The 18,272-nt window shown below is 42.5% G+C and overlaps 1 protein-coding gene across 1 annotated transcript; it reads right to left on the bottom strand.

The window, feature by feature from the left end:
* Positions 1 to 570: 570 nt before the first annotated feature.
* NOS2 (nitric oxide synthase 2, inducible) lies at positions 571 to 18,045 on the bottom strand. Its single transcript, XM_009881448.1, has 26 exons — positions 17,939 to 18,045; positions 16,692 to 16,788; positions 15,995 to 16,117; positions 15,756 to 15,904; positions 13,559 to 13,721; positions 13,022 to 13,113; positions 12,484 to 12,625; positions 11,939 to 12,078; positions 11,197 to 11,371; positions 10,335 to 10,436; positions 9,509 to 9,703; positions 9,080 to 9,162; positions 8,530 to 8,674; positions 8,178 to 8,282; positions 7,962 to 8,011; positions 7,692 to 7,866; positions 7,080 to 7,212; positions 6,588 to 6,666; positions 5,731 to 5,909; positions 4,920 to 5,083; positions 3,911 to 4,121; positions 3,488 to 3,575; positions 2,942 to 3,063; positions 2,191 to 2,339; positions 1,273 to 1,467; positions 571 to 684 (listed from the first exon to the last, which is right to left on the bottom strand). The coding sequence occupies exons 1-26, from the start codon at positions 18,043 to 18,045 to the stop codon at positions 571 to 573; spliced, it is 3,477 nt and encodes a 1,158-aa protein (XP_009879750.1).
* Between the last annotated feature and the right edge of the window lie 227 nt (positions 18,046 to 18,272).

Genomic DNA, 18,272 nt, shown 5'->3' with positions numbered 1-18,272 from the left:
CAACGATGACTCAGGTTCGAGTACCCGAATCCCATAACGCAGAATCCACGACTCCTGCCTCCTCGCGCATAGGCATTCCAGACGTACGCAGCAGGTATTTACTTCCACTCACCAACCACTGTATTATTATTTCATTTGCAAATACTGCTTCAGATTCAACAAGGCGTGTGACACAACCATCTATTTACTTGCTTTAAAGTGAATATAATACACACAGTAAAACAATCTGATATAAATAAACTCAACAAACAATACATTTCAAAAAAAGATTTCAGTTCTAGCTTAAACAGTAAAAAACTCTAAATTTTCCTTGTATTTACAAAAAATAGATTTATACTAGCGAGCATAGACAGTATTAAAAAAATAATTTGCATCTTCACTATTAAGATAATCTATTAAAAGAAGTCTCAATAAATAGCAACAAAAGTTAAATTTAATATTTTTCTTAATTAAGGTTGAGGTTTAAAAGTCAAATCCTACAACCATACACACGTGTGTGATTTACCATGTATAAGAAAGAGGATTTGACCCCTCGCTTTTGCAAAATAACAACAAATGTGCAAGTGTTGTCTAAAACATAAGCTGTTTCGTTTTCGGACTGGTGGGTTGCAGAGCTCTTACACCGCTTTTGACTTCATGTGGGAATACCGCCCCAAATATATCTTCATGGTATCGCTTTTGGCTCTGCAAAAAACGAAAGGAAACCCAAGAGGTGAGTGAGGCACCGCTGGCTCCTCCCTGTGCAACAGTTAAGTGACTGAACAGCCTTTCGCTCGCATGGCTGGTTCTGTGAGCGTGGCCTTCATCACTGCCGATGACAGGAACCTCTCTGGACACGACACACGTGCTCCGGGCGCCGTGCTGAGAACAAGCGCTGCAGAGCAGCGGACACAGGCACCGTGTTTTCACTGACGCGGCCACTAATTTCTTAACTCCCTTTCCTCCACTGGTACAATAAAGTCTCCAACTCCTGATGTTCCAGACACACTGCAGAGCTAATGCCCAAAGGGAGACACGGGGGACAACGGTAGACGTAAGAGAAGATGCCGTGTCACTCTTACACCCTGACCAAACAGAAACGCTGCATTTCAAATCCCAGTGGGTGGCCTAAGCTCTTCGCTTTAAGCTTTTTTCTTGTGCATTCTGCTGAAAAGAAGCTCATGGCAGCCCACAGCAACCCACGGCAGCCCACAAGATCTTGAGTGTGACTTTGATGACTTCTCTGACCCGTCCTGGAACACTAGAAAGAATGCCTCGTATGTCACAGCGTACCTTTAGCTGGAAGAAATACTCCTCTGCCTGCTGCTCGTTGAGGTTGAGGTTTTTTGCAAGCATCCCTTTCAAAGTCTGAGCAACATCCTTGGCCATGCGTACATCTCCACAGACATACAGATGCCCTTCCTCCTTATGCAAGAGGTTGCACACTTTGGTCTCCAACTTGCTTTGAAGAATGTCTTGAACATAGACCTTAGAAACAGGAAAAGGATCATTAGAGAAGGTTTCTTAATGCGACTTTGGCTATTGGCTTTTCCCAGTTCAACGTGGGGCTACGCAGTGAGGTTCTCAATGCCCTCTCTATTCCAGCTGTGTGTTGCACCACAGCAAAGAAGAAAAATGTCTTCATGCCGTCTTTACAAGCCTCAGATGTGGAGGCTGGGCCTCCCTGCCAATTACCCTACAGCAGACTACGGCTCTTCATTTTTAGAACCAGTTACAACTGCCAACGTCTCCAAACTTGCCAGGAGAGCGGCACAGCTAGAAAGAGGACAGCTTAAGTGCTGTTGTTTTCTCCAATCAAGTTTCCCCCTAACCAAAACCAACTTCCAGGGTCACTGTGTCACTGAGACGGTGACAAATGGCCGGAGCCAACTCATTTGTAATCAAATCCTGCAAAATTTAAGGTTTCTGAAAATGTCTCAGCTTCTAGTTTCAAAGGCTGTTTGAACCTAAATTTTGATTCTGTGCCTGTGACGCCTCCCCACGGCAGTGCGGGTTCGGTGTTTTCTTGCTCGTGCTGAAGCGCTCAGTGAGATTCTCCTCTCTTTTGAAGGAGTGGGGCCTTTTGTCACTTGTTCACAACACGCTGAAGCAAAACGCTACCATTTTCTTAAAGAACAGTGTTAAACAGAGCCCAAATCTTAACCTGGAGGACAGGAGCCAACCCCCGAGGACCAAGGGAGCCAGCCTTACCTTGGCCTGGCCAGGCTGTCTGGAGTAGGCTGTATAGACCTCTTGCAGGACTCCCCTCCTCTTCATTTCCTCCATTTCTTTTTTGTAGATGTGATCCATGTCTGGCTGCCGGCAGCCAAACAACAATGTCATGTCACCACCTTTGATCCCTGAAACCAACATGGGAAAGTGTTTTGTCTTTCCTGGTAAGGCCGTCATCTCTCAGGACCCTCCCCACGCTGCTGTCACAGTACCCAGCTGCGTACAGCTGCCTCTGCAGCTATTTTCTAACCAGCCTTCCTCACCGCACACCTGAGAAGGAGAGCGTGTGTGTCTGTGTGTGACAGCTGGTGATTTTAGGGTCTTAGTAGGACTGAACCTGCCCAAGTCGTTGGAGAACTATGTGGAATGCCCTGTAGGAGCAGGTTCCCCAGACGGGCTGACACAGGCAGGCCAAAGCGTTTCATCTCCACATTTTGGCCCCAGCGTGAGCACCTGGGGCCGTCACGGGACAGATAGTCGTTACAAGGACACCCAGGCTGCTCCCTCCAAGTGACCAAATACCTCAAGACCACCAGAACAGTCTCAAGCGGGACGGATTCGCTCTTTCAGTGCCGTGTTCAACCAGTCTTGGGATGACCAACCTCCTCGGGTTTACTTGGCCAATGTTTCCGGGTGTCTGCACCCGTAGCGGTTCTGTGTGGAGGGTTAGGGGTGTCTTCTGCTGCTGGACGAGTTACGGCCTCCCCCTTGTGGCAATCCCCATAAGTACCTTTCTTCTCCAAGTCGTAGAGCCGCTGCAGCCAGAAGCTCCTGAAGGGCGCGATTCCCGTCCCGGGGCCGATCAGAACGCACGGCTTGCTCGGCTCCTTGGGCAGCTGGAATTCATTAGCACTGAAATGCAAAAACACCTTAATTAGGTAACTCGCATAGGACTGACATCTCGGTTTCCTGAATGATTTTAAGCAGCACAGCCCCAGTTACCAAATTGAAAACAGTAATGAGGCTTAACTTGAGGCCGGTTGTTGCTTGTTCCTGTAGTGGGTGTGCTGACAGTGGGATGGTGTCAAATGAATAGAATTCTTTCAGATTTTTCTAACAATTACGATTTTACTCAAGGTAAGACATGGTAAAGGATCTCATCTCTGGAAAACAGGGAATTCCCTCTCTCCTCAAGCTCAGTATTCCCACTGGCACTCACCAGTCACTTGAAAATCATATGCAAACAATGAAAGAAACACTGAAGAAGCTGAACTAAGCACCGCTGGTTTGGTTTTGTTTTTTTCTTTCTTTTCCTTTTTCTCTGTCATACACTCACCTGCGTACAAAGCACAGAACTGTTTCATTGAGAGCGACTGTGTTCAGCCATGTGCTGCAAACTCCGTGGTGCAGAGGCCCTCGTCCATCTAACCACAGCAAAGGAAAACACCTCTGTCAGTATTCAAGAGCTCTCCTTTTTTTTCAAAAAGCACAGTTTATACTCAAAATTATGTTTTTAAATAAGTGTGTATCTAGTAATGATTTATAAAACAAGGTTACACTGATGATGACACAGGATTTTAGCAAATCCTGACACAGTATGAACATCAGCACGGCAGTATACTATTCTGCACGTATGACAACACAAATGTTTTGTTACAGATTTGCTTCGTGCCATATGGCGGACACAGTTTTTTTCTGAACCACAATGTAGCCTAAATCCGATTTAATTAAGAGAGAAATGAAAGCAACAACTCATTACCTCTTGTCCTGTAGTTTACAACAGCAACTGTGAGATGAATCTCTCTGGGTGTCATGTCACGGGAGGAACTGACGGAATAGTACCTGGGCTTCAGAAACGGCAGCTGAGTCAGCAAGAAAGCTGTTGAGACCTCAGCAGAAGGAAACTCCTCCAGGACCTCCAGGATGTTCGGGCTGTTGTAAAACTTCCATTTATTGTATTCTTCCGTGCTCTGAAAGCCAAAGGCCACCATCACAATGTTACCAGGCCATGCTGAGTTCAGGAGAGCAGGGATATTTGAAATGTCACTTGTAACTAAGATTCCCGCCTTACATTCAGTGAAATACGCAGGCAAATCAACAGAGAATTCTCAAAACTTTGCCTAGACCGATACTGGCCTTTCCCAAGAAATTGTGTATTTTTTGAAAACAGAAGTACAGAATACTCGCTCTAGTTTTCCCAGAGAGCAGCTCTCTCAGCGGGGATGTAGAAACTGAGGTAGAGTCTGTTTCTCAGCCCCCCGCTATGGGATAGCCACAAAACCGTACGGGCCCCGGTCCTGATACCTGCTGAGCCTTGCTGAACCCAGCAGGAGAAGCAAGCACTTACCAGGAGTCATTGGTTACTTACAGTGACATCCCTCTTGGCCTCATGGTACCATCACACTGACAAAACTATCTACCAGCCCCCCCAAAACCCCTCCACCTGCAAACTGTGAGGTCTTTTACCGGTGGCTCAGCAGAAACCACCGCGCGGCAGGCGAGAGGGATGGGCGGGCAAAGTGACCCACCCAGAACCCCACAGGAAACATCAGATGAAGAAGTCTCTCGATTCCCACGCTCAAGCTGAGCCACGAGAGCACCCTTTCTCTCACTGCGGTTGGTTTAACAACCACACAGAATATGTAACAGAGGGATAAGAATCAGGCACCATCACTACAAAAACTTCTTAACCTTCTGCTACCCAGGGAAAGGGCATCAGACGGTCCGGTACACAGCACTTGTAACGCAAATCCAGCCCTCACACTCACCTGACATAAAACTTCCAGTCTCTCTTTGTCTCCTTCCGCTGTTACCAGCTGGGAGAGTTTTTTTAGCAGTTGTTGGGAGGGTGGAGTAGTGATATCAAGCAAGTATGTCAAAGCCTCGGGGAGCGTGCAGGCTGGAATCCTTTTGTCACTTGTCCAGTAGCCACCTGGAAATAAGGGAAATAAAAGAGCCCTTGGCAATTCCCGCGGCATTGGACAGCTGTAGAGCTTTGCAAAACTCAGTGTCCTTCAAAATACGACTTCAGCCGAGGCTGCAGCAGGTCTGGACCACAGGGCCCTGCTGAAAAGGGGTTAACGTGAGGGTTCAAACGTTTTGTAAGGCGAGGATCTGATGTGGAGAATTGCCCGATAGCAAAAAACCACTTTGAAATGAAAAGTCTTTCATTTGAGGAAATCATCTTTCTGTCTGTCAGAATCCTATGATTTATCAGATTGTTCCTAATAAGATAGAAAAGAAGGTCATGACATGTAAATCTATTTTAGGATTCTGATAAGTAGCAACAATAAGCAAACTCTGTTGATTAATTTAATTGGGGTCAATGGACAATTTAGCAACTAAATTACAGTGTCAGCCTAGGATAACCCCGTGAACACTGGTGAAGTTGCCATGGACCGCCACAGTATGCAAAATCAGAATCGAGAATTATATGAATAACTAAAAGCATCAACAAAATCCTATTGAAATTTAAGAAGAGGATAATAGAATCAAATTCAGTTTATAAAAATTCTCAGGAATTTTACGGGAAATCTGTCAAACATTGTCTGTTATTTTGTCTAAAGAGAACCAACTTACCATCAGTGCAGGTTTCAAGTCTGATGGTCTGATCAGCTGGAGGGGCATCTTTGACACGTGCAATGAGGCCATGCACTAATTCTGGCTGGTTGCCTGGGAAAATCCCAACGTGTTCTCCGGGCAGGTAGTGTACTTCCTGATTAGTCTTACAGGAAAGCTTAACTAGAATGGTAATACGACTAGATATAGAAAAAAAGAGATGAGACAGATCTTGGTTACGTCGACAGGATTTCCCTTGAATTGCACAGAAAAGGACTAAATCTGAAGCGACAGTTGGCAAGGGCTCACTGGTGTCCACTGCCAAACTAGCAGACCAGCTTAGTACTTCACAGAGACTTAAACAAATAATAGTCCAGATATGTGAAGTACTTGTGTCAAAACAAATAAGACGCTGAAGTGCTGCCTGATCTGTCCAGTACAGCACAACCGAATGCAGCAGTTTCTTGCGCTGTACTCTGTCCTTTTTTTTTTCTTTATTTTTTTTCATGCTAAGGGGCAATTTTCCCCCTAAATGAAGTACACATTTGCCTGACATGTAGCATACCAAGCAAGGGAGAGGGACCATACATGTGACCTTCCATGTGTAGTAGGTATCAAAGGGCCGTATCACAAAGTTACTCAGTTCCCGACACTCCCAGAGACTCTGCTGGGAAGTCAGCTCCTACCTCAACCACAGCTGCGACTGTACATATTCTTGTGGCCTTGTGATAATGATTTACTTCTACTAAAGATGGTAAAAAATTCATATATATTTCTAAATAACGGCAGGGAGAAGATGTTTATAACATGGCCCTTCAAATGTTTAAGATTTTAGTTAAATATAGTATTACAACACTCAAAAGAATGAGGTATCATACCTGGATTTTACACTTTGAAGATTCTGCCTGAATTTCAGCTTCATGGGAATTATATCCTTGGCGTGAATGTTTGCAAGTGCTGTTGAGAAAAGAGGACGTGACTCATGGCAATTTTGTGATTAGGTTTGTTTAAAATGTCTTCAAATAACACGCAGAAAAGAACTGAACCATGCTCGCCCCAGAACGCGATATACTTGTAGTCAGTGATGTGCCCCATACGCACGCCCTCTCTGCCTAAAAGTAGCTCATCTCAGCTTTTGTTCTTCTGGGGCTGCCAAATTGTATGCCAGGTCTGTGTTCTCACGTTATTGCACTGGAAAAGATCATGATTTGTGTGATGTAAACCAATGTCCGTTTTCTCTGAGCACTGTACTTTATTACATGAATTCTATCATCTAACAGGACCGATATCATCACTCTTAGAAAACCTTCACAAGTTCAGACCTATCTGAAGCAAAAGGGACAGAGGAAGCGGGAGGTGGGAGGCGATACCTTTGGCCAAGTCCATGGTTTGAGAGTCATGCGCTATCCGGTAGTTCTTAGGATCCCAGCTTTCATCAGAGGTATATATCTCAGGCAACTGAATACTGGTTTTCCCACGGATGTTAAAAATGTCACAGGCAGTCTAGAAAAAAGAAAAAAAGGTAAAAATTCACGGTAAAAATTATATTCTTAGCATTGTCGTAATGCTAATGGGGAGATACCCATTTCACAGATTGCTATTGTTTATTGATTCTTTTGAGTTCACTGATGTTATAGGGGTGCACTGAGCTCAGTAAGGTTCCACTTCTATACCAGCACAGTTAAAATACCTGATCTACTTCACAAAATTCAGATGTCTGATGCTACCACCCTTGACCGTACTCAGCATCCCACTATCCAAAAGGTTTTATTGAACTTTATGTGAATATTAAAAAATAATAGAAAAGGGGCCCAGGTCCCTCTTCAACTTAGGCAAGCAGTAGAAGAGAGAGGAGTTTGAAATTCAGATATAAATCCATGTTTGCTTTCCTTCGTTTTTCACCATTTTTATGGGATGCGAGTGAATACTGAGATAAAATGAATGGACGAACTAAAATATGAGCTAACTATTTATATTGTCACCTTGAACACGCTGACTGCCCATGTGCGAAAGGCTTCCTCTTGCCCATTGAGTTCATCTCCTTCACCTGTTGGAGCGAGCTGAGAAGCCCCTAGTTGGGCCAGTTTTTGGTCAACGGCATGAGCAAAGGCACAGAACTCTGGATACATGCTGGACCCCAAACCAAACACAGCATATCTGCAGAAGGAGATAAAAATAAGATCACTGCGTTGTGCTAAATGAAATGCAAAAGGACTCAATCACATGCAAACCAAACAACAAAGTATTTTCACCTGATTTTTTTTCTCAGCAATTTCAGGGTGAGCAAAGAGTTCTTCAAGGTCTGTAGAAAAATGTGTAAAATACTTAAGGTTAGAAAAATTCTCTGATTTAAAAGAGAAGTGAGTCCCGATCCATATCTTACTCAAGTACACAGGACAAATGAAAGGGTTGTCTTTAGTCTCAGTCTTTGAGTTAAGGCTCATACATACTTCTGAGGTGAATATTACCTTTCCATTATTTGGAGAATCTCCATTGCCAAAAGTGCTAGTAACCACTAAAAGAAGCGTTTCTTTTTCCAGGTCACAGATGTTGTACTCATCCATGCACAGAATCTGGAAGGTATAAAGCTCATGAGAAATTGCTCGCAGACATAAGAACGAGCATTAGATATCTCTGTGATTGCCAGGTGGCCCTTGACCAAATGTACAAGGCATTATGCTCAATGAATACAAAGTCAAAGTTCTAGTCCAACTTATATTTACTGAATGTTCAAAACAGAGAATGAAAAAGCTTGCAGAAGCTGATAAAACTAGCCAGACTTCTTTCTCCATTTAGTGTGGATGATTTATACGTTCTTACCTTAGTGTTGAAGGCACAGTTGAACAAGCTGCATAGATTGTTGGCGAGTGTTTCCGATTTCCCGGTCTCTGTTGCATAGAGTACAGTGACCTTGGGCCTGGTCGCCATTGTGTGTCGCATGAGTGAAGATGCAAAGAGTACAGCCCTGAGAAAAAAAAATAATTTAAATATATTAAAATAATTTAATGTATTTTAATATATTTAATAAATTTAATATATTTGTTATATTAATAATATTTAACACATTCTTTATTAAAATAATATCATTTTTAATATAGCTACAAAACCCCTCAGATTGATTCACAAACAAGGTAGGGAAGACTGATCTTGAGCATGGTTTTTCCTTGGAAGATTGTTCAGAAGCAATACACTGTAGACAGCCCTGAATAAGAATCGTAGATATGAATATTCCTTAACCTGGGGGACAGGTGAGTCTATGATGCAAAGTGGTCCCTACTGTAATAATTATTCCAAAAAAAAGTGGAACAGAAACCCCACAAGAATAGAATAGTTGGACAAAAGCATGAAGACTCTTATTGGAACAACTTACTTTGCCAAGACGTTAAACTTTATTTCTTTTTTCTTTGGCCTCCGCGTCTCATCATGCCAGACGTGTGTTTTCCATGCATCCACCTTTAAAAAAGAAAATGTTAAGCTTCAGGTAAGAAATGTAAAATAATAAATGCACAATTTGTATAGCTTTGAAAGGGCCAGATTAAATAGGATCTGTACATACAAACCACTGTGTACCAATACGAGATCAGTCTCTGTAGCACTAAATTGCATTTTACTTACAGCTTGAGAATTCAACAGAACTAACATAACCTTCCACAGGATAGTACATATTGCCTGCTGTTTCTCAACCTCTAGTGAACTTTCATTAACCAGGGCTTTTCATTCAGACTTCTTCAGGTCCCACACTATCATCTGCACTGCTGAAGTCGACCACTAGAATCATATTTTTTTTGAAAACATGTACCTGGTAGTAATAGAAGGGGGTGAGGACATAGTTCAACATCTCCTGGTGGAACACAGGCGTTATGCTCCCCGATATAGGGGGTACAATCCACACCCAGTCAGCCGGGCAGCCCCCTCGCACACGGTACTCGTTCTGCATGTATTTCATGAAGGACTCTGCAGCCGAGTGGTGATCCATGATAGTCACATTTTGTTTCTAGAATAATCGCAAGAAAGACATACATTAAAAAGACCATTCTTCTCTTCTTCCTGATGTAGTTAAAGTAATCCTTTTGCTTTGGTTAATATTTCAAGGACTTTATACAGTGCTGGGAAATAATTACTATCAGTAACTATTATATAGATACAGACCAAGGTGGACCTTTGATTAAGGACTCTTACATCCTTTTTTCAAAAAAACCCAACATCAGCATTTTACCTCTCCAGGACGGGGAGTGCATGCTGGAAAGTCTCTGATCATTTTTACCTACCTTTCAGGTTGTTATGATACGTTAAATAAACTGTAATTGTAAATAAAAGATATAATCCAATGGCTTTACATCGATTTTGACACCTAGATACACGTGATGAACAATCTTGCCTGTAACTTCCTTTTCTTTTTCTCTCCTTTCTGCCTTCACCTGAGATCTTTTTCGGGCAACAACAGGAAATGTGGATTCCTCTACTTTCCCAGGTGTCAATCCAGAATAACTCTGTTGGAATCACACTGATACCCTCCCCTGAGCATTGCTCCCCGGCACTATATTTGCATAAAGCTGTTATATGAGAAAGGAAAAAGGGAGACACAATATTCAGTGTCTCTCCAGATACCACACTCGCTGACTTACTTGGAAGCTATAAAGCACAGCCACGTTTATCTCGACAACAGCCCGGTCTTTCCACAACGATGACAGTTTGTTTGTTTCCAGCCCCATTCTTCTTCCTACCTCCTACACGTGAAAAAGAGAGAAAAGGGAAAAGCAAATTTACTATGTGGGATTTTGACCTCATGATTTCTCCACCTCACCACATTAACATGCAGGAAAAAGTATTGTGGGAGGGGGAAGAGTCAGTCTTGTACTGGGGAAAGTGATGGCAGCAGAAGCACTTGAGATTAGAGGTAAACTTGAGTTACGGAGTTCTGGTTCTTGAAGCTATTCCAGTTTGGTAAAGTGGGGGTGGTTCTCTCCTGGACCAAATGGTTTCAAAAGGGGCAGCATCTGGTTATAAGGCATCATTATTAATTTGTACTGGCGAGGTGACCAAGACCTGCAGCGAACCACCAGGACTCCACTGCCCTGTCAGCAGCAGACTGGAACTGACATAGCTATACCTCTGAGAAACGTACAGTCAGAGACCAAAGCCCTGGATCAGCAGGACTCAGGGTAAAATGGGGGAAGATTTCCCTGGGGACGGCATTTTTAATTTATTTTTTTTTACAGTTGCAGTTTCACCATTCTCTGCAGGTATTTGGAACAGATACTGTCAGAACACTGTAAAAACAGTCATACAATCTGGCAGTCATAATCTCGGCAGAAACTCAAGGTGACCCACAGTAGCCAGGACATTGTGTCTGATTAGCACTGAAGTGTGGGGTACAAATACAACACCCATCCCAGCAAAGACTGACAGCACGTCTTTTTCAAAAACGCTCCACCCACCACGTTCATTCCCTTCTCAGATCACCACACCTTTACTTCAGAAGATTACCTTCAGGATGTTGTACCGCTGCACATCGCAGAAGTCTCGCACTCCTATCTCTGTCCCCATGTACCAGCCGTTGAAAGGACACCCGGTAAATTCCAGGCCTCCCACCTCAAGAAGCATGTTGGCGACAGCAGGCAGCGCGTACCACTTCAGATCTAACTCCTTAAACCATTCATACCTGGTAAACGAGCATTTTGATTTATTACTTTACATGTCTTTTCCTCCTTTAGGCGATAACCAGAGCAGCCCAGGAAGACAGAGAGTATGACCCACGAAGCGCGGTCTGCAACAGCCCATAACAGTTTTCGTTCACAGAGCGGTAAGGTGTCACTGCCTGCTAAAGGAACTGCAGAACAGTGTTACAGAGCTCTGCGATCCGCAGGCCAATCCCAAACAAACATGAAGAAAAACACAGACGGAAAGGCAATAAACATTTTGTTATGAGTGCAGCCATATTTCATATGTGTATTACACCGGCATAAGAAATTAAGATTTCTTAAATTCTGAATATTTAATATTCTGCACATTTAAGATTGGGAAAAAAAGATTTCCAACAAAAATGCTTTTGGCTCCCTTAATTTACATCTCATTTCATTGCTCTAACAAGGATTTTATCTTTCAGGACAATTTACCACCATTTCATCCTACCAAAGAACTCATAAAATGACTGCCACAGGCGCAGGCTAATAACCTGCCGAGGTGAGGCAGAGGCAAAAATGCAATTATCTAAATCTTGTGTGCTTACTTTGGATGTTCCATTGGCACTTCGAGGACAATTTCTGGCGGGAATTCAAATATTTCTGGGTCTTGGCCGTTTGCTTGGAGAACGAGTGGAACTACATCAAAGCGGCCATATTTCGGCTTCCACCCAAGCTCAATGCACAACTGTAAAGAAGGTATGGTTCAGGTTTTTTTGGTTTCCCTCCCCCTCGATTTGAAGGCAAAAGAATGTTAACCCTCTAAAACTTGCTGGGCTAAATTCTGTGTGATAAAGATTATCTTCCCCGTTCAAACAACACCAAGACGTGTTGTTCGAGTACCGATTGTGTCCCTGACTTAAGGGGAGCATGAGCTCACCCTGTTCCGGGAGAGGGGGGAGTATTTTACATCAGGGTTGTAAGAAACTATGGCTTCAGCCTGCACCTAGAACCTGTGGGGCAGAACATCCCATGCACTCCTCACTGCCACACTTCCCTCCCACTCTGCATAAACACGCAAGAAAAAGGAAAAGCAGGACAGACGGGTTAGCCAGGATGGAAAGCAGTCAGGATTCTGCATTCGGAGCTGTACCTGTGTGAACTCCACGCTGGCAGGGTCTCCTACAATAGACCCATCTGGCATCTGATATCCAGCGTATCGGATGAGCTGGCTGTTCCAAACACGGAAATCGTGTTTCCCGTCAGTTCTCTGGGGGAAGACAGTGATGGCTGATCTGCCCAGAGAGAAAATCAAATCCCATTACACCACTGCGCCACATCAAACGCATTCTAATTATTAAGACATAAATTGTTACCAACAGCAATTATTTTATATTTCTAAAATAAGCATCAGTAGAAATAAAATCATTCATCCTCTCCACCCACCTTCTTGAATCTTCAAATCTCTTTTGCCCCAGGAATTATGAAGGGTTTTGCCACATCAGCCATCAAAGTTACAAACTCAAAATGGTTGATGGTACACAAGAGGAACATATAAGTACAGAATTAAGAGCAGAGACTAGTTGTCAAAATATTTAGATAGACCATTTCAGGTCTTAGGTAGAGTTTTGAATCAAGATCTGGACATGATTTTTGTTGTTTAAAATTCAAATGAAATAAGAGAGGCCTACCTTATATTTCCATTGTTTGTGGCATACTGAATATGACGACAGATATGCTCAAACATTTCCTTCGCTGTTTTACAATCACGTGCATCAAATACCTGTACGTTTCCAAAAGAAATGTAAAGAAAAAAAACTGATTTTGAAACAGTAACATAAGCTCATTATTTTTCTTATGCAGTTAAGGAAAGGAAAGATTAAGGCTAAAAGTGAAGTGAAAAATCAGTATTTCTCAATCTAACTGTAGCTCCACTAGGAAAGGTTCATTTTTATTGTTCTTATATGCATCATTTTCACACATAACAATCCTCCAAGCACCACAACATGCACCTGGTTCCACAACTTACTCGGTTCCTACACCAGCACTCCTACACATGTTTCCATTCAACTGTGAAGCAGAGAGCTACAAAAAAATGTCTATCTTACGATATGTACAGGAAGGATTCCTCAGTTGGAGCAACTGGCATCTTTTACCAAAGCAAAGGACATTCTTCAGATTTACAGTGGATGCCTATTGGGCCCATAATACCTAGACTCATAGCCTACCTGTAGATTGGACCACTGGATTCTCCCAATACACCTAGGCGCGTTCCTCCAGGCCTGTTTGGCAGCAAAGACCAGTTCATCCTTTGTCAGATGGTAGGTTCCTGTTGTTTCTATCTCCTTGGTCACTGTTTCCATTCGGACCAGGTGTTCTTCTATTTTTGGCCTTTTGAACAGGAAAAAGCCACGAAAAGAAACAATGAGAATTTCATTACTTAGAACTGATTTAAAATGCAGACATTCTCCTTATGTTCGGGGTCAAGAAGAGCACAGGCATTGCTGAAGCCATAAAGCTTCTGAGCATCCTTTTGCACGAGAAGACTTCTACCTACACCGCTGATTTTATCTGCCAGAACGCGGGTAGAGCAAATTTCCAGGGAGGGGATCAGCATCTCTGTAGGCTGAGATATGGCAAGTTTGGATAAACACTGAGAAATCTGCTCCTGTTATAAATCTACACTCTCTGGATGAAGGTCAACATAAAATACTCTACCCTTTATGAAAACATCCATTACCTCACAAAGTCAGCACTTTTGCTGTCCTTCAGATGTGAGAAGTCACCATCATCTGTTCCCCACCTCCCCTCTGCTGCACCACACTTCTGTCCCCAAAGCGTGTCCGTTATCTATTGCAGCAGTCTGCGGCCCCACAGTTTTTATCAAAAAGCAGGGGGGATTCTAGGTAATAGCACTCCGACTGAGGACTGCTGCGGAGAATTTTTCATGGATTCAGAATTTAGGAAATGTCCTTATTTGAGAGCAAGCGACAGAGCTTACCAGCCTAATGAAGAAACTAACACACTAGAAATTTAAGTAGCGACACCATCCTTTCACCACCTAACGCGTACATGGATTGATCACAGCTTTTCTGTGTACGTTTTCAGTTTAAATTTGGTTTTTCTGGAGTAGTTTGGAAAAAATTGTCGAATTCAAGCAAACGAAAAGCAGAGAACAGGCTAGCTTCAGCCCAAAAGTAGGATTATAGTGACTGTCAAAGTTATATTATTTTCACAGCGACACAGCTTTTCTGACCAAAGTAAGTAGGATTTTCATTCCTAAAAGGGCTGAGCAATTCCTTTGTCAGGGAAACCAACTCTCAAATTCTTGAGTCTGATAACAGAGAATGAAGTCAAAACATTAGGAAATATTTATCACAGCACAGACAAAAATTGTTTTGTTGGCCTACAGACAGAATGAAAATAGCCTGCACTGTCTGAGAGTTTTCACATTTTCAACAAGATGAAAGATCAAGGGCAAGCACGTAAGATAGTGTAAATCAATGTGATCAAATAGCCACGAGCAGAAACACAGAGATGTGCAAATGTAATTCGCTGGCAAGCGAGTACAGCCTGTGTGTACGACAGGGACTTTCAGAAAGATTCAGGGGAAGAAAGCTTTGTAGAAGAGTTCAAAGTGTCTAAAGAAGTAGCCATTATGTGGCTGAGTCCCTTTGAAAGTTTCATAATGTTTTATAATGGATAAGCAAACACTGAATTGTCAGTTGAAAGCCGGTCACGTGAAATGTCATTGCAAACTCTTGGACCTCAACCAGATGTTCCAGCTTTTCCTGCAACAAGATCCCTCCGAACCACGTCCGTTTTTTGTGAAAACACAAACCTCTCTTCTGAAGCTAGAGCATCCCTCTCAGCATGCTCAGTAAGCTTATGTTGATGATAGCACAGAGCAAGGTTGAGAAGCAAGAGACTGGCCTTCCAATCTTTGGCTAAAGCCTTGAGAATCAAAACAGAGAACAAGAGAACACAGAGAAGAGATACTTGGAACAGCACAAACAAAAAGCATTATCCACATTACTCATGTCTAAGACTGATCTGCGCAGGAGCTATTCCCATCAACATCCAATGTTAAGAAAACAGAAGGTATCATTCTGTAAGAGAGTCCCAACCGAGCTGCTTATTATAAACGTACAATAACTTAAGACACTCAGAAGGAATGGGGCTGAGGAATGCACTGAACAGAGTCCATTCCTGTATTCCCAGGATCTTGGATTGGCAGATATAGCATATGAAGTGCAGCAATAGGTTTATTTGCCTTTTCTAATAGTCCTTACCTATTTTTGAGTGCATGCTATGTAACAGGGTAGTTACCAATAGCTGTGAAGAAACCGAACACTCCTATAGTCTCACAGACAGGTAGGGAGGTAGAGGACTTTTATAGCAAAAAGGAAGATAAAGTTGGCTTACTCTTTAAACGAATTGTAGTATTGCTTGATAAAGTCTAGTGCCTGAGGTAAAAGCTCTGCCGGTGGAACTGGCCCATCCCTAGGACCTTTCACCAGGCCCTTTGGGGTCATGAGTGCCCCTTGGCAGGCTTTGGTCCGGCAGTTGATAACCTGAAAAACAATAAAATGTCAAAAACCAATGTTACACCCTGTATCATTCCAAAGTTATGAAAAATCACTGTCCAGGTTTCCATATCTTACCTCCTTTGCTGTCAGGTGTAGTGTGTCGAGAAAACTGGATCCATTTTCCAAGTTTCTTACTTTTACATGTCTTGGACATCTTGATATTTGGTTTGAAGCTTTGATACCATTTTGGGAGGGGTTCTGGAGAGAGAAAAGATAAAAATAGATATTGTCTTCAGACCTATTAAACACCTTAAAGCTTTATTGCTTTAAATGCTTCAAATTAAATTCAAGAAACTAGGTATAAATGTGATTCTCCCCAACATGAATATTTATTCATTTGAGTACAAAACTATTGACCTAATCCACACTTCGATGTGAAATGGGGAAAAAAAAGTGTTTTGTACTAATCAAACAATATCTGCCACTGCAAACACCTTTTACATTTCAATAAGGTCTCTTAACACAATAGTCACAGTCTCAGGAAAACAGTGAACCAGACAATTTCAGAGAAGGAACATGTTCATTACTAAAGGCCGGGTTTTCAAAGGCGAATAAAGGATGCGGGCGCCCCAATCCCACCGGGTCAACCCTTTTCCTTAACTCTCACCAAAGCTCCTTTTTGTTGAGAAAAGATATCTCATCCAAAGCTCTCAGAGCAGTCCTAACCTCCTGTAATCACAGTTAGTCCTCACATGAGGTCTTTGAGCAGTTTTGAGCAGTAAGCACAACCCGTGTGAAGCGTTAGTATCAAACAATGACGCTGGAAACAGACCTCTGTCCCATCACTGGCCTTTCCTGAAGTTATGATAGGTGGCATCTCTATCTGCTTCTTGTTCAGATCATATAATTTGGCATCACCATTTTCTAAGCTTTAAAAGAGAGAAAGACAATTCAGTATAACGCAATGTCCTTAGTTTTGTTAGTTTTACCTGCAGCATCAGCAGGGAAATGCTGAGAGCCGTCTCTGAAAGATGTACTGGGTCAATAAGCCAACCATTCGCAGCAGCGTGAGGGGTGGAGTGGACTAGAAGTCAATAGTAAAGCTACAATCACCCTTTCCAGATCACTACGGGGGCAGGAAAACAACAGATACGGCCCGGAATGGTAAAGGTTGAGTACCGTTGCTGTAAGCTAAACAAAGGTCATCTGTACAATTATGATCTGGCCAGAAAATACTGAGAGGAATTAAACAAAGAGGTTGAAACCTTCAGGGAAACGTGTGAAAATTTCAGCTAGGTCCAGTCTCCAGCCCATTAAGCAAGTAATATGCTTTTATATTCATTTCCTTTGCTTCTGCGTTAAGTCTTACTTTCTGAACTCCTCCTTTTTAATTTGGATATCACATTTTGGAAGATGCTCAAAACCACCCAAGAGGCATCCAGACCACAAACTCCAAACAAAAGCCTTAGTTTGGAGAGGGCAATGACGTGCTTCAGCTAGCAGAGCGTGTGCGATCTCCCACTTCCACTAGTCAGCCTCACCTGTCTTCATATTTGAATGTAAACTCCTTTGAGCAATGTCAGGAGAGGGCAGGGAATGGGCAGAGAAAGAAACGGTATGCAATGGAAAACTGAAATAAGTAACACCCTGAAAACTGAGAAATTTAATATGCATATGCAGATGCGCAGTTTTTTTTACAGTGTCTGTACAAATCGTATCACAGAAATACTTTACCAACTTAAATTCAGCGCTGATAATCACTTTTCTAATTTTTATAGCACACCCATGCCTCCTAAGTCCTAGCACATATGAAACCATCATTGCACAGCAAATAAATTTAGAACTATGAAAGAGAAAGCAAGATGATTTCTTTCCTTAATGATTGCATAATTTAGACACAAAAGCCTAAATGTACCTTTCCAAGTCAACACCACCCAGTGACCCCCAGGGACAACTGTTCTTTGGTTAATATCATTGCTTTGCAAACACATTGCAGGTTTCTCCACACCCCACATCACTTAATCGTTCCTTTTCAAATGAAAGAGAAACTAGAAAGCCATTAAAAGACAAAGATCTTACCCATGGATCTTCCCATTTTTCTCCACGTTATTATTGACATCCTTCTCTTCAGAAGACCGGCTCTTCACAGCGCGAGGTTTGAATACAAACTGCCACGGGCACAGCATTTTGTACGCTTTATTTATGATTTCAGTTCACAGTGCTGCAATCTTGTTTCATGTGATGTGAGAAGGCTTCTGAGGAGGGAAAATAACAACGAGGTCACTTTTTGACTAAGAAAGTAACTCCCTTTAAAAGGGCTCAGAATCTCACCAGACTAACTGATCTGATGTAATTAACATCCTGTTTTTAAGAATGAAAATTGCTTGACTCGGAGTAGTGATACTAAAACTAA

The sequence above is a fragment of the Charadrius vociferus genome, unplaced genomic scaffold (assembly GCF_000708025.1).
Source record: "Charadrius vociferus isolate BGI_N301 unplaced genomic scaffold, ASM70802v2 scaffold323, whole genome shotgun sequence".
NCBI classification, from domain to species: Eukaryota; Metazoa; Chordata; class Aves; order Charadriiformes; family Charadriidae; genus Charadrius; species Charadrius vociferus.
Note: the sequence above shows the minus strand (reverse complement) of the source record. Positions and strands in the feature narration are given on the sequence as shown.